The sequence below is a fragment of the Heterocephalus glaber genome, unplaced genomic scaffold (genome assembly GCF_053883595.1).
Source record: "Heterocephalus glaber isolate CG9 unplaced genomic scaffold, H.glaber_assembly_v1.0 deba00001553, whole genome shotgun sequence".
Lineage (NCBI taxonomy): Eukaryota > Metazoa > Chordata > Mammalia > Rodentia > Bathyergidae > Heterocephalus > Heterocephalus glaber.
The window spans coordinates 33871947-33894077 of NW_028258344.1; the positions used below are offsets into that span (position 1 = coordinate 33871947).

The 22131-nt window shown below is 37.1% G+C and overlaps 1 protein-coding gene across 7 annotated transcripts in view; it reads left to right on the forward strand.

Moving 5' to 3' along the window:
- Necab1 (N-terminal EF-hand calcium binding protein 1) overlaps positions 1-22131 on the forward strand; it is a 272176-nt gene that overhangs the window by 151851 nt on the left and 98194 nt on the right. For 5 of the 7 annotated variants that reach the window (XM_087190575.1, XM_087190576.1, XM_087190574.1 and 2 more), the window contains one exon: positions 16343-16368. In XM_087190575.1, coding sequence (XP_087046701.1) covers positions 16343-16368 — 26 coding nt within the window. Of the gene's footprint in view, positions 1-5140; positions 5285-16342; positions 16369-22131 lie in introns of all 7 variants that reach the window. The other 2 variants (XM_087190573.1, XM_087190572.1) reach the window with 1 other exon arrangement.

A 22131-nucleotide genomic window follows, 5' to 3' on the forward strand; every position in this document is an offset into this window, starting at 1 on the left:
AAAACCCTCAGTGTTCTACCTACTCATCCTTCTTTCTCTGCTAACCACATTTTATTTTTGTTTCTTTACATCTCCATTACACAGGATCTGGCATCACCTTCACTAAACTGATTTCAAATGAATTAATGTACTTTGTTGTTGTTTTTGTTTTAAGATTTATTTGGGAGTGGGCATTGCTTTTGCAGAAATGTGTCAGTAAAAAGTATTTCCTCATACCTCATAGACTCATTCACTTTGGGGAACATCTGGTCTCATCTTCCGTGAATGTCCCTCAGGAAGGAGGCGAACTAACATCTTCTGGATCCTATTTAATGTAAAGCACTGTTCTAAACATTTTTTGCTATTACTTGCTTTAATGTTATCATCACCTATCAAAGGCCTGAAGAGTTGGCCAAGGGCCAATTTGCACAATGTCACATGACTTATAAAGGATGGAACTAGGACCTTTAGCTTCAAAGTTTATATTTGCCCACTATATAATTTTGTCAGCATACTGGTGGTACCAGAAACAGTACAACATTAGAAGGTACATAGTACTGTGTTTTAAGTACTGTATGTATTTTCCTACCAATTCTAAACTTGGCTAAACACAGGAAACTAAGATTGAGAATGAGTAATTTGCCTAAGCCATGTTCTTTTATTCATTGAAACCCACTGATACTTCTCAAAATATTTGTTTTTTAGTCTGTTTTGGGAGAGAATACAAGATTAAAATCCACACTTAGTTTTATCTTTTCAATTTCATTTTTATAGGAAGACCTTAGGAAATTAATAATGTCCATCTAATTGAACAGAAGTTGTGATTTTTTCCAACAATAACCATATATTCAATATATGATTTGTTTTCAAATTAACAATAATACTAAAATAAAGATAGTATTATTTGAAGCTGAGAAAAACATAGTTGTATATTGATTATTGTTATTCAGAAATATATAGAAAATCTTTCTACTCGTAGCTGAACTTCCACAGTAGAACCCTTAAACAAAGAACCTCAGAGAGTGCTGGGGAGGCAGAAGGCTTCCTGTGCCCTGTAGTGGACCTGGAAAAGTTGGTAGGATCATCGAGTCAGGTGTACTAACTCAGAAAGCCCATGTTGTGTGTGTGTGTGTGTGTGTGTGTGTGTGTGTGTGTGTTTTTTTCCCCCTGTCCAGGAGTCTTTCACACATTACTCCAACTGGACCTTTCTCTGTCCTTTTTACTGAAACAGAATCATCTGATATAGTTAGGCTGTAGCACAAAAGCATGGAGAAAATTCCCTGGAAATAATGGCTAGAAAAAGTTAACTGAAAATGACTCACCTGTATTAATTCTAAAATGGCAAGGCAGAGGCAACTAAAGCCCAGATTGTGATGTGTGTATCATACTGTCTGTTCAGGTGTATGTTTGTTTGTTATTTAAAGTAACAATGGCAACTAATATTTATTGAATGCTTACTCTCTTCTGACACTATTTTTTTCAAGATTTCTTTCTTCTAATTTTTAAACAACAGCCTATAATCAACTCCTTTAATCAACAACTTGTAAGTCTAAATTTACCATTATTCTCACTTTACAAATGAGGAAATGAAGCGTCCCACCAGTTAAGTAGCTTGGCTAACATCAAGCAAGAGACAGCCTGGGTTCAAACTCCATAAGTTTGACTCAGGAGATTTCACTATTACATACCCACCAGTGGTACTAGACCTTGCCTACATGATAAAATCACATAGGAGCTTAAAAAATAATCATTGGCCAAGGCTGCGTCTAGGACCACTTAAATGAAAATTCTGGTGCCAAAGCACTGGTATCAGTATTTTAAAAATCTTTCTAGGTGATTCTAATGGGCAGCCACCTTGAGAGTCATGGCACCATGACTCATCACTATTCCTGGCATATTCCTAACTACACCTCCATTTAATAGGTATTTAAAGAATATGAAATAGCAATTGACTTGATTACTATCCATGAAAAATTACTATCCATATGCTCAAGATTTTATTAATCTACTAAGGAGTAACGTGGATTAGTTTTATCAGCAAATAACGACACAAGGCAGTACCCAGCTGGTCAATTTGGAGAGAACTGCTGTAGAACCTAGGGTTTTCAGAATCAGGAGGAGGTCCTCAAACTACCAAACTAGGCTTTGTGCATAGGTATAGATGGAAGTCTGGGTCCATAAATGGATAAATATGTGAAGAGATGATCCGTATCTTTTATCAGATGCTCAACAGGGTTAATGATGCAGAATCACAGCTGAACATTCAGAACAGTGAAAGTCAAAACTAGAAGTCAGAAACAGTATCATGGAGAAAATGGAATGCACACAGGGCATGGAAGAGGGCCAGTATGCTGCTGAAAAAGAAAAGGAAGAAAGAAAGGATAGACGGAGGGAGGGAGAGAGGGGCAAGGGGAGGAATGGAGAAAGGAAAGAAGGAAGAAAAGGAAGAGATGGAGGAAGGAAGGGAGGAAGGAAGGAAGGAAGGAAGGAAGGAAGGAAGGAAGGGGTCTCTCCAGGTCCATAGAGGAGCTGGAGCTGAGTTACACGAGTGGGAATATGCTTGCTAGTTTCAGGGTAGTTTGAGAGAAGTTTAGTCTTGGAGTCCCCCCCCCCCTTTTAACTAAACATTACAGATGATTTTGTTTATCTTCCCTTCAGATCTCACAATAATTACTAGGTTGCTTTTAGAAGAATGAGAGTGAAAATTTCGGCACTCTAAGAAAATGCCAGCAGTCAGAAGCCACTTCTACAAATTTGTTTTGTTCAGGATAACATTTAGTAACAGTCAGATATCACCCTCACTGACTCCTTAGATCACTGTGCTATGAGGTCTTAGTTAGAACTGTGTCCATGTCCAAGGAGAATGGAAGACACTTCCCATGATGTCCCTCCAGCCCATCTTAGGAGGAAAAGCAGAGACAGGTTATCCACGGCATGCTCTGTAAACAGAAACTTCCCTCCCTGAAGATAACACAGTGTAATCAGCAGAGATGACATTCAATTCCACTTTCCGTTTTGTATCTGAGCTTCTTAGAAAGAAGCAGGCATGAAAAATTTATCTGACATAGGGCAAGATATGAAGACTAAAGAGCATCTCATGTGTTTACCCTCTTCACCTTGTCATATGTATAAATTATTTCTTAGAAACAGAATTGCTACATCATCTTGTCTTAATTACAAGTAACTGATTTCATCTAGTTCAGGCTAAAGTAAAGTCTGTCACATGGCAACTGTCTAAAGAATTTTACCATCTTTGGTCTGCTGAAACATAGTTATCTAATGTCCTTTGGAATGAAGCTATCACTTTGGGGTAGATAAGAGGGGGAGGGAAACAGACTTTTCACTGAAGGTGACTTTACCTTCTGAATGTTGTATTGAGTACATTTATACTTTTTCTAACAAGAACATTATACTTGTTCTGACAAGCAGATACATGAATGAAAAATGCAGTTCTCAATGGCAATACAATGTTTGAAATAAACCTGCAAAATTTAGTTTTAGAAATCTTAGTAATACAAAGCATTTTATGAGGCAAACCAGAAGCAGGTTGGTTTATTGGTCTTAAGTACAGCGTACAGGCGACTGAAGGAATATATAGTTCAAAATATGTATGCAGATATTTGTATTTATTTATGTTTAAATTCATATGGTTTTTATTGAGACTTAATTTTTATAAGATCACTGTCCAGAAATATTGTAAAGTGGATAAATTAGTATATGAAGGAGAATGAACATTGGAGACGAACATTGGAGAGGTTCACAAAGTGCACAGTGTTTTCTGAAAGCATTTTCCTTAACCCTCTCCTCCAGTTCACACATGTAACCCAGGGTATCAGAAAACTTATTATTAGTATGCAAAAACTAAATAGATAGGATGTATCTTGGTTCCACACAATAACTTTCTTCTTCTTTTTTGCTTATAATTAGCATTTTGCATTTTTTAATTCAGTCTAGTGCTTAAGTTTTGTAAGCTTTGCCTTTTCCAATAACATCAGTATTTGTGAACACCAGAAAAAGTTCTATTCTCTTCATTTCCTTCTCAAATACCTGTAGAAATTTTAGTAAAAATATGATACCGATTTTAAGAGAAAAAGAAAAAAATTAACATTTATTTCTTCCTCCTAACATTGTATTTTTCTACTGCATTGAACAATTTTCTGGAATGTTTCTACTTGCCTTTCTTATACTGTCTGCATGATGACAAAAAATTGAATACTCAAAAGAACACTGATGTTTGAAATAGGCCCACAAGATTGAATTTTAGAGATACTAGGGAAAAGAATGATGAAGCATTTTATGAGGCATGCCAGAGTCAGAATTATGCATAATAGTTTTTTACCACATAAAAAGAAAGATATAAGGATTCTCCAAACCCATCATTTTCATGCTCTCCAAAGCAACATTTTATTTTTGAGTTCTTTTCATTTTTTTAGAAAAGATTTAGACATTCTTGGTCGTATGAAGCTTTCTGAATTAGGACAATTTCCTGGTGCTTTCTGTGTGCTTATAAAACTATATGGGTACATTTTCTAAGATTTAATTATTAAACACACTCATTTTGTGGAACTCTTTTTTTAGTGAAACAATTTTATATCATGCCAAGACAGACCATTTTATATAGAAGTCCACTGAGGAATAGGCAACTATTGGAGAGTATCAGAATGCCTACTTTCTTGGTATTATTTGATAAGTCTTTAATGTATATTTTAAAGTATATGATAAATCATATACTTTGTTTTTTAGTTTAAATTGAACTTTTAAAAAATCCATTTATTTTAGGAGATTAGGCAATGAAGAGGCAGAAATAGGACTGAGTTTTTATTCCATATTGTGTTGATACAAACCACATTTCTTAGAAATAAATTCTGAAATGTAAAACGAAAGTGTCAAATCCTACTCGAACAGCAATAGCTACCTCTGTGGATGCTACTCAAAGTGTGGGCCACAGATCCATGTCAGTCCACACACTGATACTTGTCCACCTGGAGGTAAAAGCAGAAAACTTGCAAATATTTAGAGAACTCTCTTGATATTGTGATAACATGCAACTACATGATCTAGTTATTGGTTTTTATAGTTTTATACAAAAATATCTGCCTGGCAAGAATTGGACATGCAGTCTCATCCTTCACCTCAGAGTCTGAAAAGTTCTGCTCTCTAGGTTTGTGAGGCTTTTGAAGAGTTCACTGTGGAGCAGGACCCAGGTAAACAACTCTCTGGTGGAGAAAAGGAGGAAGAAAGGAAAGAAGACAGGGAGAGGGAAAGGCAGGGAGGATGGAACACAAATACTCAGCAACAAATGCAGGTAAGCAGAGAAAAAGACCCCAAATGGACGGAAGATTAATTTGTTGCCTGCCATCTTCTCATTGGTTATTACTTTTCTGTTCAAGGCAGCCTTCTTTTAGCCACATGTGACAGAAGTCCAACTCAAATTAGAAAAAAAGAAAGGGAGGTCTCACTCAGACTCTTCCCCTTCTTCACTTTCCCTCTTTGCATGGTTTCTCTCTCAGAATTGTTGCATTTTCTTCTCCATCCTTGAGGAAGGGGAAGGGGAATGGCTTTACACAGTGCAAAATTTATCTCATCTTAGCTACTTCAGATGTAAGAGGGAGCCCTTCACTTAGAAATCAGACATAACGTCCCAAAGGAGTACGCTGATGAACTTACTAATGCTGTGTGCTTAATTGGAGACTGTTGGTCACAACCAGGGGAGAGTAGACTACTGCTGTGGGTGTATGTGCCTATGGCCAGGCTGAGTTGATTTAGGGTGAAATGGGGCTCTGTGACCAACAGCCCCATCAGAAACACAGAGCTGAGGGCAAGTTACAGAAGACAGAGATGTTACAGACGAATGGAAGCAGGGCTGAGCAGATTGACTAAGAGATGCCCACTGTGTCATAAAGACTGGACTTTCCACATAATACCCAAGAGGTATGAGAAATGGCAGGAGGTGGAAGAGATAAGAAAGAATGCAATTAGAAGAAAGAACAGGAAAGAAGAGCTTCCCAACAGCTACCGAAAGCTGTGACTCAGGCTGAGGGTGGGAAATGTTGAGCACCAGAGAAGTGTTGAGACAAAACAGAAAGAGTAGTGGAGAGTGGATGGAGAGTCTTATAAAGTATATTGTCCCCTGAGGACATCAGCCATTGGGCCGCCTACTCAATTTTGGAAGGCAGCAGATGTCAGTCAGCCAACTGCAGCTCAAAAATCCTGAAACATTTAAGAGCTCAATGTTAAGCCACAGCAGTTGTCAGTCAGTTATTTTTTGCTTTAGCAATTATATGGCACATTTTAATGAAAACAGTGTCTGTTCATATTTTATTATTTCTTTGTCCAGCCTCTTCTCCAGTATATTCAGAGTATTTGTCTTTGTTTTTGGTTTCTGAAGATGAAATATCATTACAAAATTATATCTTTAAATTATAGAACGATTACCCTTGCCCCATGCCTAACTTTAATACTTGACATAGCATTCAAAATGTCATTCTTAACAGGGTAACTAGAAATCTGTTAAAAATCAAAGCCTTGGAGAAAACTGTGGTTTGGCTTCTAGATTGACTCTTCTAAAGGTAGGCTCTACAGTCAGCCTACTTGCAAATCCTTGAAATAATAGGAAAGATTGTCTTACGTGCTGTGAATGCATTAGTATAAGTATGGTGGGGACAGTGCAGTCTGATGTGGTGCTTGTGGTTCATAATGCTGAGGTTGTAGAAACCATCAATCAAATTTGGACCAAGAAACATGGAAGCAGAACTCAGATGTGCATGTTGATGTGTCAGTCACTGCTCCTCAAATGGTGATCCTGGCAGCAGCAGCACAAGCTTGAGAGGAATTCATGGTGGAAAATCTTTGAGCATGGAGCCAGGAATTGTGTTTTAAACTTTATGGACACTGAAGTTTGAGAAGCATGTTTATTAATAGGGGCAGAATATCCAAGTAGAAAGGGCAAAGGTGGTTGTACACACTAGAGGAGAGTTTGAGGGAGAAGATAAGAATACAGATCAAAGAAGGAAGAGTTAGTGTCAGCAGCTGTAAGTAAACAATGAGGGTAGAAGCTCTGGGGCAAGATGCAGAGGGACATTAACATGAATCCTCAGGAGAATTTACGTGAAAGCCAGCTTTCTGTATGTGGTACCCTGCTTAGCTTAAGTGAGAGCAAGATCAAATGTCCTGTTGTCACTTGGTGACTGACCTTTAGTGTAAGCAGATCTTGTCCTCTGCTGAATCTAATTAAGGTCACTAAAGAGGCAAACAGAGGAGTAACAGTATATTACTGTGTATATAATTATTGACCTCAGTACTATTAATGCAGAGTACATAATTATAAAATTTTAAGCTGCCACTTACCGTTCAGCAAATATACTTTGTGATTATTGTTCATTGCAAGGAAATGCTGTATTTGCTTTAAAAAACAGGGTTGAGAGTCAGTATTGGGAGGTAGAGACTGATAACTAAAATCACTTTGGTTAAGTTTGAATTTCTGAGTCCCACCTTGAATTCCTGAAGCATAATCTCTAATGGTTTGGCCTGGAAATCCGTGTTTTATCAAACTTCCCAGGTGGTTCCTATGCTCAGCCAGATTTAGAAAGCTCTCAACTGTAAAACAGGCTCATTTAAACTGTTTTAAGAAAAAAAATCCAGCACAGAGAAACCTGCTTCCTTCTCTTCTAAACTACATTTGTGTTTCAGTCCCTCCTGGCTCGCATCTCTGCTATAGCCTGTCTCCACCAATCATCTCCACTGTCCTCTCAGCCTCTTGGTTCCAGCTTATAAATGCTATAAGTGACTCTCTCCCTTCACTTGAAGCTGTCTCTCTCTGTCTCCTTAGTTGTACTATGTCTTGCTTTTGTGCCTCATTTTTCAGAGTCATGGTTATGCTCTGCCAGCATTTCCTGATTTTTGGAAAGGATTGAAACTATTGTTTCAAAAATTTCTAAAGGCACTAAATCTGAATTGCAGCAGATCTTCTCAAGCCCTTACCCTGCCTTTTCTTCAGTATGGTAAACTCTTAAAGTTGTCTTCCTCACTTCCAAGGTAGTAGTCTTTCCTGTTATCCTGTGACCATCTTCTTTATGTGCCTTTGCAGTCCCTTTTTTCCCACTGATGTCTGAAATGATACTCAGTTCAAAAAGCGTCAGTCAGGTCTTTCCCTAGTACTAGGTATGCTGTTCAGTACCTTTATATCTAGTAGATGAGACCGAAGCTCTGGTATAACTTAGAGTCCAAGAGAAAAGAAAGAATTGGAGAGTTTACTAATCTCAAGTCTGATGACATGTTGCTTTGTCCTGAAGAAGAGTCCATGTGTAGGTTCTTCCATAGCTCCTGTGATTCTCACTTGATTCACTTTATGTAGCTTGACTGTTCCTGGGGCTTGTATACCCCATGTGCTGCTGACTCCAATTACATATCATTGAGTCTAACTTCCTTTCTGAGTGGATAAGACCACTCAAGTCAGATGTATGTGGGTTTGGATCTGGCCCTGACACTCATTAGATAAGTGATCTCAAACAAGTAATAATAACCTTGTCTAAGGTCTGTTCCCCTCCTTATACAATGGGAATAATGATATGTAAGTAACAGTCCTTCTAAGAAGTGAGATGTGCACTGCACTTTGTGCAGTACTTTGTGAATGTTTGAGGCTATTTACCTACAAATTCTAAGTGGTTTTTATTTTTCTCCCATATTTGATTCACTAGATATCATGTTTTCATTTTTGAATTTCCAAATCATCTAATGAACATAGTGACTTCCAACTTTTGAACCAGCTGTTCAGTTCACTGAGATCTCAAAGGACAATGAAAGGACACACACAAGCCTAAAAGTGATGCTGTTCTGCCTGTGTGTCTACTTGGCTCATGCAGAACATAGAAATATGCCTGTAATTGTTTCCTAGAGCTGCTATGGCAAAACACCACAAACTGGATGGCTCAAAAATAACAGAAATTCATTTTTGCACAGCTCTAGAGTCTAGAAGTCCAAATTAAGGTATTGGAAGGGTCATATTTTCTCATAACTCTCCATGGGGAAATCTCCTTGCCTCTTCCAGCTTCGGGTGGCCATAGGCAGTCTTTGGTATTTCTTGGCCTGTGGCAGCATAATCCAATGTTGGTCTTCATCTTCACATGGCCTTTTCTGTGTGTCTTTGTCTCCTTGTCCAAATCTCCCTCTCCTTTCTCTTATGAAGAGAAAAATTACAGAACTAGGGCTCATCTTAATTCATTATGATCCCATCTTAACTTAATTACATCTATAAAGAGCTTGTTTCCAAATAAGAACACAGTCACAGGTACCAAGTTTAAGACTTGAACGAATTTTGGGGATTATGTCAACCCATTACAGTAGACATAGAAAATGTTTAATTAATACATCATGGATGAGTAAATGAATAATTTTTTGGTTAAAGAAAAAGTCTTCCTGATTCCATTTTGTCTTTCATAGATGAGATGTAGTGTTTATGTGCAAAGAAAAAGTCTGATCCTAATTAGCCTCAGTATTAGATGCTCTTGTTCATGGGGCATCCTATAAACTGGATTCCTACAGACTCTTCTGATAGAGGAGCTCCAGCGGATAGGATATATGATGATCACTCTACATTCCATAGTCCACACTCATGGCAACTAGGTTCCTAATGCTACGTGAGTCTCTGTAGCCCTTATCTTCATACACTTGGGCTATTTGGTCTAGGAATGACATTCTCTGGCCCACTCTGAATTGTAGGAATAATTATGGTCTTCATAGAGGGATTTAAAGACCTATCATCATGATTTACTTATTTTCTGGGACCCAGTGTCAAGTCATACTTTGTTATTATCTTACCATTGCATATTACCTTGCTCTGTCAACTCAGTACTTGCTTTAATATAAGAACCAAACTTTACTTCTCTCTGGTTCTGGCTTTCTTGGCTGATTTCATTGTCCAAGCCCCTATTTGATAACCCATGTGGTATCTCCATCTCTCTAGACACAAGGCTTGTGTTCATTCTGGCCCTATTTTTCAGCTACCATTTCAGATCTCTGGTGACTAAAACAACTGGACTCTGCCTGTGGGAATATCTGAATAGCATCTGTTCCTGAAATCCCTTTGGCCACTATTATGTCATCACCTTACTCTCCATTGAATTCTGCCACTTCAGAGCTCAAGTGGCTTGGCTACTTATCTGGAGCATCTACCTTTTATAGGGATCACATCCAATCCTTGGTCTCAGCCTTTTCCACAATCTTCCCTGTCCCTCTGCTATTAACTAGATTCTTATGTAAGCAATTAGAAATATAGTTCTTGGAGCTCAGTACTGTCTAAAAATATTTGTAAAGTCTAGCTCTTTATTCTTCTAATCTCCAGTACAGCTTCTATCGATTTTCATTAACACTATGTTATTTGGAACCTACCTCGGTACATTTGCTCAGATGAGAATGGAAGGATATTCTGCTCTGATGATCCTTAGTGAATTGAGAGATCATAATATTATTTCATAAAGTAAAGAATACAAGGATGTCTGAACATATTTGTTAATCAGTCTGCTCATCTGCCCAAAAAGCAATGTGTGCAGCACTACAATACTTCCAGCATAATAATTATGCATGCCAGTCATTGAGTCTGATTCTTCTTACTCCAAATACTGCTGAGAAGTAAATATCTTTGTAAGCCAGAATTAGCCCCTTCTAGCTATTAAGAAGTCTACTAGTATTTTGAAAACTTTTTTTCCAACTGAAAAAAAAATTCCTTTTCTCTGGTCATGTTTATACTGGTGAGAGATGACTAGCAAGTTCAGTAAAACATAAGCTAGGACTCATAACTGAAAGATTCCAGCAAAGGTACACAGTGCACATAAATTTTAGTTTTGAAAAGGAGGAAATTAATATAATCAGAAGAAGCAAAGGAAGAGTTTAAAATGGTAGCTTCTAATAAGAAAAACACAATCCTTTGTTCTTGTCTATAATAAGTTGGAATGGTAAAAACAAAACTAGCTACATTTGTAGGAAAATAGTTCAAAGAGATAACTAAGAATGTTAACTTGAATAGAAAAATGTTTGAGATAATAACCTAGAATTGTAAGCTGAGAATTCTGAATTCCCAACAGAAATAAGGCTGCATATGCCCAATGTTTTCTTTTTTTCCTAGGCAACAAACATGCTTCTTAGGGTATGAATTTGGTTTTATCAGAACTTAGAGTGCCCCAACATAGAAGAGTAAAGCTGAAGCAGCTTCAGCTATCCCTGAGGGTTACAAATGAATGGTATTAAATTCTGTGTGTTGTGTCAGTGTTATACTCAGAATGTCAAAATTGTGCTTTTTGCAAAATAAAGTACCAGGCCCAAACTGACAGATCAAATGCAATCCATGCCAAGCAGGCTCTAAGGAGGTTAAATAATGAACAGAATAACACCTCTTACTTTGTCTGACTTCTCCCATTTTTAACCACAGCTCTTTTTTACTTTTCCCATTATGAATGAAATCTTCTAAGATTAACAAAAAGAATGATTTGGAAAATTATAAAGAAGGAAAAAGAAAACACACCCAAATCCTAACATCCACAAGTAGTGTGGCTCACCATTGACACTGTTGTTCATTTCCTTCTAAGCCTTTAAAAATGCATTTTTTTGATCCTTGTATATATACCATTTACTTCTGGCTTGATATTTACACAAATTTTGAGCATAAGCATTTTTTCCAAGTTATTAATAACTCTAGATATATTTTAATGATCCTATAATGATTTACAATTTATATGGTTATTCATCTAATGAATATTTAGTTTGTCTTTTTTCCCCACTATTGCCAGTCATGCTGTCATGAATATCTTTGTCTTCTACCTTCTCTGGCATCTAGCTGAGAATGCATTCTTATGGCTATGAGCCTGTGGTTCTGGTTCAAAAAGGATATGTTTACTCTAGAACCAATGTCCTGCTCTCTCTCTCTCTCTGTCTCTCCATCCCTCTCTCCCTGTCTCACTCTCTCTCTCTCTCTTTCTTTCTCATTTTAGTATGATATCATTGCTAAAATATTATACAGATCCCCATTATAAACATGAGAAGAAGCAGGAAAGTACTGCATGCTATCAGGTATATGCTAGGCTTGTCTGTGGTTCACCAACCCTGTAAAATCCAAGTCATTACAGAATGGAAATATATCTCCGTATGAAATCAGCTCTCCTAGACTCCACCCATGTGAGCCTACTGTAAAAAGGGGAACCATGCCTTACTAATCACCACAAATAGCATAATACAAAAACAACTGAAGAAAGGCATGTTTGAGGCCACAAACACTAATGTTTAACAAGTGTAGACTTTTAATAGGGAAAAAGTAGAGCTACTATCTTGCAAATTATTCTCAACTTTTATTTTTACACTATAATCCAAGTAATTTAATTTCCAGTAACGGATTTAGATACCTCTTCTATGTATCTTCCCTAACAGTTTAAAGACATCATATTACAGTGATACATGCATGCCCATGTTTATAGCTGCACAACTCATAATAGCTAAATCTAGGAAGTAGCCTATAGGCCCATCAACAGCTGAATAGATAAAGAAAATGTGATGCATATCCCCAGTAGTGTACTACTCAGCCGTAAAGAAGAAATTTGAGTCATTTCCAGGAACATGTATACACCTTGAAACTATAATGCTAAGTTGAGTAAATTCATGGTAAAAAAATCACATGGTTTCTCTTATATGAGAAACCAAAAATATAAATAATTTAAAGACCAAAATAAGACAGATGATGAGATACAGAAAATAGACTAAGTTAGACATTATGAGATGGGAAGGGTAACTGTGGGTAGGGGGAGACCAAATGACAAGAAGGGATTGGAAATGGGGAGCAAAACGTATATATACACTTCAGGAAAAGAAAACCTTGTATAAATATTTTAATACTAAATATATTAAGACAGCATAAGATTAATATGTTATCTTTGGCCTCTGTAATTAGAAGAGATACTCATAGTGGCAGCCATTAGCTTCCAGACATTTAGTAGTACGGCGAACTGCCGCTTGGGTAGCCCTGGTCATTGAGATGGCTGCACGTGCATTTTCAGTTTCTTCTCTAAGGGCTGGCAGTGTAGTGGGTTTTCTGCTATGTACAACATCCTCTAGGGGCTACCGTACAAAAGTAGCACCATCTGTTTCTTGAAGTATGTGTACAGTTTTTTGGCAGACTCTCTCTCTCTCTCTCTCTCTCTCTCTCTCTCTCTCTCTCTCTCTCTCTATATATATATATGCCATTTCCCCAATATGAGTCTAATTATTATATATTGTAAACATATACTAATAAAAATGAAGAAAAACTGGCAAAAATGGATTGAGGCTGTTCATTCTTTTGGAAACTCAAATCACATTGTAAACCAACGAACTATTCTGAGGAAAAGAAACAAAAACAATAAAATGGCCTTTAATGTCCTTTTCACGTATAAAGTTCTATAAAAACACTGCAAAAAAAACATGCATTTGAGTGACCAAAATGTTTGATAACTCTCAGCTATCTAAATAGCTAAGCTATAAAAATATCTAAACTATTTAATCCTTAATCCAGTAAGTTTTCAACAGTTTTCCCTCAAACTCCTTCATATCTATCTTTTCTTTTCTCCCCCTCTGCACCACCTCTGCCTGTCATTACTAGACTGCTGAATTCTTACTGATTAGCTCCCCTATTAGGTAATCCTTTTTAGGGTATAATCCAAATATAGATTTACTTGTGTATGAGTTCTATAAATGCACCACTGAATTAATATTATGAACTGTAAAATTATACAAAAAGACATTTTAAAAAGTTAAAGATTAAATACAAACATAAATAGAAGTTCAAGTATCTGTTCTTGCCCCCTTGGATGGCCTTGCAGCACATCCTCTGGGTCACATGCCCCTCAGAATAACTGGCCCCGGCTATTAGAGAATAATTTGCAAAGTGGGCTCTTGCCCTCATTTTTACTGTTCTTCTGTCCAACCTAAAACCATCTGTCAGGGATCTTTTTAAAATTTAAATCCAGCCATGTTACTCATCTTCCTAAAATTCTTTTGTGATTCCAAATTGGTAACAAGGTAAGGTAGAAACTTCTTAGATTACTCAAGTCTTTTTGATTTTTTGGTCCCATTTCTTCATTGATCACCTGTTTTCTAGTCCCGGAACTGTATTAGTTAGGGGTCTCTAGAGGAATAGAATCAATAGAAAATATACGTGTAATTATGGAGAGGATTTATTAGGTGGCTTATGGGATCAGAGATGGCGGAGTCCACATTGACCATCTGTGCACTGGAGAGCTGGAGGATCCAGTAGCTGCTCAGTCCAAGAAGCTGGAGGCCACAGAACAAGAGGGATCAAAGATGAAGTCCAAGGTCAAAGGCCTGAAAGCTCATTGGAGAGTTTCTGGTGTGAGTCTACTTTGGAAGGCTGAAGAAAGTGGAGATTGATGTCCAAAGGCAATTGGAGTGACAGACCCACCCACTCAAGTAGACTGGAGCTCTTCAAAACACACACTAACTTCCTTCTTTTTACCTTTTACTCCAGTCAAGGTGCAAACCTGTTGTTTGGTGCCACCCACAGCTGGGGTTGGTCTTTTCCCTAAGTGTGCTGGCCTACTTGCCAGTCATCTCTGGAAACACCCCACAAACACACCCAGAAGTGTGCTGTACTAGTCTGCTGGTTGTTCCTTTCTCTGGTCAAGTTGACATATCAAACTAACAATCAGAGGAACCACTCAGTATTCTGAAATTGAATAACATAGTCTATGTACTTTGAATTTTTATTGCAAATATTTTTTTCTAGCCAGAATGTCCTTCCTTTGCCTGCCATTCCTACTCACATTTAACCGTTGAAATTTAGCTCAAATGTGTTATCCTCTGGTATATTCCCTGATAGCTTTTGCCAGTTCTTCACTTCATTCATGTCAACTATTTTATTGTAATTTGATTATTTATTTATTGTCTGAGCCTACTTCTAAATTGAGTTTCTAGAGACTAGCAGTCTGATGTATTCATTTTGGTATCTATTGAAGCCTCATGTATCAATGGCAACACATAGCTATACAGGTTTGTGAAATAAATGAATGAATGACTAAGACCCTGCACCAAAACTACTGCAAAAGACTTTACATACTTATCAGATGACAAATACCACTTTACAAATAGGTGCACTAAAGTGTAGAAATATCGTTTAGCCAAGATCAAGGATTCAATGTCACAGAATGAAATCTTGAGTGTAAAATGGCTTAACAAAAGAAGGAGGGAGCTGAAAAAAGAGCTCACTGAACACATTGTTCATATCTGTTTCCCTCCTGTCCACCGATTCTTACTGCTACTCAAATGAAGACTGAATTTTAAAAGTTACATTGAGTTTTGACATTTGGCAACTTAAAATTTCAAAGAATTGTAATTAATTGATATTCATAGTTGATCTTTAAGTCTTTAACATCTTTAGGTTTATTTCTAGTCCTATTCCACTTAAACATTTTTAACATTAAGAATTACTATGATGTTATTATTCTCATTTAGCACTTAAGATGATGTTTTTTCTCCTTAAGGTTATGATGCAATCAGTTATATTGATTTATTGCCTAGTTTTGGGCCAATACTGCATTCTTGTACCATCTTCCTTGGTTAATGGCATTATTCTTCTGATAATAATGTATTCTGTTTCCTAACATTTCATCTGGGTGTTTTGCATTCATTGTCATAAACGTAATGAGTTTCTATTGTTTACATCTAAACATTGAACCATGTAACTTTATTTTAAAAATCACTTGACATTAGCATTGAATCTAATTTACTTTTTGAATTTAGGTATAGAAGTTCTAGCAGTGCCATCCAAACGATTAACTTCTACCAAATACTCACTTTGTGCCAGCAACACTTTATTGTACATCTACTAACTCAAACCTTATGAAGCAGAAATTATTATTATCCCTATTTTGGGGCACAGAAATTGAGACACAGAGATGTAAAATACCCAGGGTCACATAGAAAGTACATAGTAGAGTTAGGGTTTGAACTCGGGCATCCTAGCCCAGAGCTTACCTTCTTCACCATCTTGCATGATTTCTCCAGTATGTTACAGGAGAAAACACAAATCTCAAGAGGTATTTGTTCAAAGAGAGAATATAATATAGTCATGTTAATAGCCTGTGTTTTTTTAAACAATGAAGAATGTGTAAGAGAAGTAGTCTATCTACCATTAATTAACATAATAATGTAGACTGGAGCCGAATAGTATTTAACTATTAAAACACTTAAATGAGTATGTAGATAGTGGTAGAGCACTTGTCTAACTTCTGCTAGGCCCTGGGTTCAATCCTCAGCACAGAAAAAAATAAAACAAGACACTTAAATAAAAAATTTTGCCAAAGTAATAACATTTTTTTTTTCTTTTCAGCAATCTTGACACAGAAGAACTATGTGGTAAGTTCCTTTAAGACGAATCAAACCTATTACTTGTTTTAAAAGGAAAGACAATGTTGTCTGATATATTTCTATGCACCTTAAGTTAATGTCATAGATTAGGAATAGATTTAGGAATGCTGGAGTGAAATAAAAGATAAATCAAGAAGGTCTCAAGGGATTTACCTTTATCCAAGAATTTTGCCAAAGTGCATATTTCACTGCAGAACAAGTTGGGCCTCATTAATTTGCTCATGGAAGGAGAATTGTTATTATAATCAGTGCATTAGTTCACAAGAGCTAATTCCCCACAAATTTTAATATATTTTTAAATTGGTGTTAATACAACTTCATTGTTCTCTTCACAATGTATTGTGCAGAGCCTCACATTACTGTTTTGCAAAGCTGTCTCCTTGAAAGGTAAGAATAATTTACCCAAACCAGTCTCGAGTATTAAATGTCACTTAGAAAACAAGTGATTATAATATACAGAGAAATAATCTTCACAAATAGTTTAATGGCTTCTTCATTTATTTTCTTCATCTTTGTAATTGGAAACACAAGTCAAAGATTAGAAATATAGAAAAGCACAATACATCTAAAAGTTATTATTTGTTATGAAGAATTTGGAGAATTATGAGATTATTCAATATGAAATAGCCAAATTTCTCTGAATACTGGAAGGTTTTAAGTTTTATATTTTAAAATAAATGTATAAGAAAATACGCCTTGTCCAACTTTGATCTTATTATCCAGGAAGCTTGAGCTACTTTTGTTGGCTCAGGATGAGTTTCTCTGAAATTCTTGATTGAATGACAAATCCTTCTTGAATATCTTCTAGTTGTTCAAGTTTTAGAGTTTTCCCAAAACATCAAAAAGACTATTTATAATACTTAAAATTAGTTATCTTCTATTTCAACAAAAAGGTAAACACCAAGAGATGTCATGCCAGAACAAAGTGTTAGAACAGAGGATTTTGAGGTGATAACTAAACAAAACAAGTATGAGAATCCCTAATATGAGCTTCCCAGTTTTCCAATGGTCTTCAGACCTCTGTGCTCCCTTTCTTGCTTAGTGTATATTCCAGGTTCATAGATAAGAATTCAGCTGAAAAAACAAGGTATGATTATGAAGAAGCTAAGTACTTATGTATCCAAGTAGGTCGTGCTGGTTATGAAACACCATCAAAGAAAATCCTGCTGTTGCTTTCAACACAATTAGGTGATGGCACCATTCATACATGGCTATTACTGTGCTCAGCGGCCAAAATGGTCCATATGGGCCATGAGACCTCACTATAAAGATGAGATTGGGGTCCATGCTCATCCATGTGTAGCAGTCTGTCTATAAAGTAGAGCGAGAACAGGGAGACCTGAGAAGCTTGTCTTGATAAGTTCGTGAAGGTAGGAGACCCATTTGCCCCAAATATCTAGGTATATCAGGCCAAAGTAATAATTTCCTCAAATCATTGAGACAGTTCACTTAGTTTTTTATTTAACTTTGCCTGTGTAGGCCCAGCTGATGAGAAAACAACTGTTATAAGAGCTTTTAAGATAAAAACATTTACTGGCTCTATTTTATTTATGTTGCCTGTCTATTGTCATTAAGGAATAGTATGTTAAATTTCATCTTCCCTTAAAAACTCTTTAAAGTATGATAGTGTATCTTCATAATCATCTACAAAAATTTTTGTCTTTCTTCTATAATAAAGAAAGTTAATTATCATCATAACCTTGTATTTATTGAAAAGTTACACTATAACTTTGGTCCATAGTTTTAGTTAAACAACTAGTAAATGGAGCTTTACTTCAACAGAATTGCTCTATATTTTTTAAATACAATGATTATATTCCCAATCATGTTATAATCCTCCCCCTCTCTGTTCAAGAATATGCATTTTAATTTCCAGGGTGTAGTTTCTTTTCTCATTATTTTGTGAATATAAAGTAAATATTTAAGTTGGATTCTGATCAAAGCCAAATGCTTCAGTGCTAGCAAGTGAAATATGTAGATTCACACCCCACACAAGTTCCCCCTATGTGTGGGAAGGACAGTGCTTGATTGGCACAGAAAGGAGATTTCATATGCTTTCTTCTAGAAGCCAATTAAAAATTCCAGGTATCTAAAGCTCTCATTTTGTTGCTTTTGCTGAATCAATCAAATCCCTTTTAATAGGTTTTTAGGTCACTTCAACTTTCCACTAGAGCAAATATTATTGAAGTAAATATTCTCAGATATATTATCTTTGTACACTTGTATGCACCATTCTGTATGATAAATTTCTCAGTGTAACTTCTTATTTGAGGTTTTTCCAAAGCACACACCCACAAGCAGTTTATAGGAGTGCCTGATTGTTCACTCTTCACAGATCATTGTAAAACCCTTCCCTAATGCAGCCTTTTGCCATATCTTACAACTGTCAGCCAATATACAACTCAATTTTACTTAGAAAATTTCATTTAAATTCTAGCATTGAGGCTTTTTTTTTATGTTCATGTGACCTTTACCTCTATTCTCAAATGTTCAGAAGCATAACTATTACTTCCTTGACTTTACCTGGTTTAGGACTGTTTTTATAACTTTACTCATTTTTACTGAACCTTTTTGCAAATTGTGAGCTTGGTAGCTAAGAATTTTGAGACATTTGTAGATTGGTGAAGAATAATGATAAATAGCTCATGTAGCTAGGGTGCCTGATCTGAGAGCATATCTATAACAAATTTTCGTGACCAAGCTAGAATATACTTACTCTATTTAATAATGTATTTGCTGATCTAGTTGGTTGTTTAATACCAACTATTAAACTATTTTAACAAATAGATAAAATCTGTAAATATGATTATAAAAACTGAGGGTACAGGAAGCTCACAGAATAAAACTTTCTTAGTTTTATATGCAAGATCCCTTTCAGTAGGTCAGTGCTAGATGTCTCATTATATTAAAGATGGCACCTTCACTGCCAGTGAGACTGGGTGCTGGGAAATTGGAAGACTCTAGGTCCTCTTCCAGTTCCTTAGCACCAAGGCAACCTGGCACATGCCACTAGGTGATTGAGTGTAATACACTGAGTCACACTGAGCTGCACCCCTCAAAATCACTATATTCTAAATTTCTGATAACCTCAATTCAGATCATGAGGGTCTTAACTCTCTCTCTCTCTTTCATATCTCTGTTATTTTGTTTCCTGTTTAGTCTCTTGCTTGAGAAATCCTAACAAAGTATAGACTGTGGGACTCATTTAACTCAGGATGCTTTATGAGATCAATTCCCAGTGTGACCTTTGTGGCATCTGTAGGCCCTTAGATTCTGACTTGGAATTCTTAGTCTAGACCAGAAAAATGCAGCAATTTGGAGGATTGAGGTACAGGGAGAAAAAAAAAACACCAAAAGCCTGGCATTTGGTAAAGCAATATCAATAATTAAATACAACAAGGAGGGAAAAATTAACCTCTTATTAGCATGTTTTTAGCGAAAATGTTGCACTGAACGTGGATGAGATTATTGTTTTCTGATTGATAGCTTGTTTAACACATGTTTATAAATCACACTATACTCTTTCATTACCCGCAATGTCCAGACATTTTTACTTTTAATTTTTATTTTTCCTGGTATTGGGGAATGAACCCAGAGCCTTTGCACTTAGCTATATCCTCGGCCTTTTATATTTTTTATTTTGAGATATAGTCTCTCAAAGTGGCTATTTTAGTTACTTTTCTTGTTACTGAGACAAAATACCCAACACTCAAAGTTAAAGGGAGAAAGGTTTATTTGGCTAAAAGTTTCTAGAAGTTTCAGACCATAGTTGGTTGACTTCGAGGCAGGTGGCATGGAAGGGCATGGAAGGGGGACATCACAGAGAATAAACAGTTCATAAAGCAGGGCAAGCAGAAGGCAGCAAGCAGCAAGCAGCAAGCAAGCAACAAATGATGACCCTCTTTCTGTCCCTGTATTCCATCCAGGCTACCCTTAGGGGAGGTAGCACTCACACCCAGACTGGGGAACCCTAAATGCTACTCAGAACTATGCCAAAACAATCAGGGGACTAATTTAGTAATTACATACCCTTCATCCGAGCATCACACACTTAATCCCAGCATCACACACTTTAGATCCAGCCATATGTGAAAAGCCCATCTATGACCATATGCAGCTTTGGGGGGACAGCTAGATATAAGCCATAATGTTCCACCCTTGGCCCTCCAAAGACTCATGTAAATTCCTTTCTGGAAAAGACATTTAGTACATCTCTAAGAGCTGCCAAAATCTTAACATTTTCAGCATTGCTGAAAAGTTTGTCTAAAGTCTTCTCTGAGATTTAAAGCAAAGTCTTATCTGTGAGTCCCTGTATAAATTAAAAGAAAGTTAAACACTTTCAACATACAATGACATAAGATAAACATTACCATTCCAAAAGGTACAGATAGGGGGCTACAAAGGAATGAGACCAAAGCAAGTCCAAAATCCAGCAGGGAAGACATTAAGTCCTGCAGTTCCATGTGCAGCCTCGCCAGCAATCTGCCAAGTTGTGAACTCCAAAGGGCTTGGGTGGCTCCACCCCTACAGCACTGCCAGTGGTTGTAGCACCACCATGGCTTCTCTCTTGGACCACCTTTGCTCCCTCCTTGCAGTTTTCCTCAGACCATCCACTTTTCTGGCTTCTGGGGTCTCCACTGCACCTTCAGCTTCACACTCACAGCTTCACACATTGCTCTTTCAGGGGCACACTGCCTGGCCTCCTAGGCCTTCTTCTGAAATCTGGGCAGAAGCTTTCCTGACCTCACAAATCTTCATGCACCAAAAACCATGCATGTAGCACCACCTGGATGACACCAGTGTCTGCTGCCAGCTGGAGCAGTAGCCAGGCCTCTTCTCTTGGCTGTAGGAGTTGAGTACCTGGATCGCTGAGCACTCTGAATTCAATCCTGAGAAACAAATTCTCTAGGCTGCGACCTTTCTGGAACATGGTACTCTCGTGCACTCTTCTCAAAGCAAATTCTTTCACTTTTGCAACCTTGAAGCTGTCCTGTTGTTTCTTGTGATGTCCTCAGGCCTTGTTTTCCATTGTTCTGTTCTTTCTCAGCAACTAAATTCTCCTCTGCTCTATGCAGTCCACAACTTTGCTGGAGCTTCCTTCTGGCCAAATTCACAACATCTTAAATCATTTTCCTGGGCTCTTTGCTCTTGATTCTCAACATAGATCTGGCTAAAAGCCCCCAACAGTAGCCATGCCACCACCTCAACCTTAGACTGTCTTAAAATGTCTTCTGCAAGACTTATTAGTCTGAGACCCTTAATCTCAGACTCAAAAAAAATCTCTTGTGTCTCTGAACACAAAACAAAATGCAGACTTTCTGCCAAGGCAGAACACGTCATGTGGAGTCCAACAGGCAATGCAGTCCTCTTCCCAGCAGAAACTTTCTGAACTTGTTCTTCATGGACAGCATTTCTTTTTTTTTTTTCATAGACAGCATTTCTACCAGCATTCTGGTCTTCTGGGCTGACCAAAATCTCCCATCAAGTACAGCTTAAGGTATTCCTCAGCTGCTTCTTCAGCCAACATCTCCAAAACTTTCCAAACTCTTCCCACAAGCCAGTTCCAAAGGCTCCTGACCCACAGTTATAGTCACAATAATGACCTCACTCTTGGTAACGAAGTTTGTCTTAATTACTTTTCACATTGCTGAGACAAAATATATGACACCCAAAGGTAAAGGAGGAAAGGTTTATTTGGTTTACAGTTTGTAAGAGGTTTCAGTTCCTGGTCTGCTCTGCATCACAGAGGAG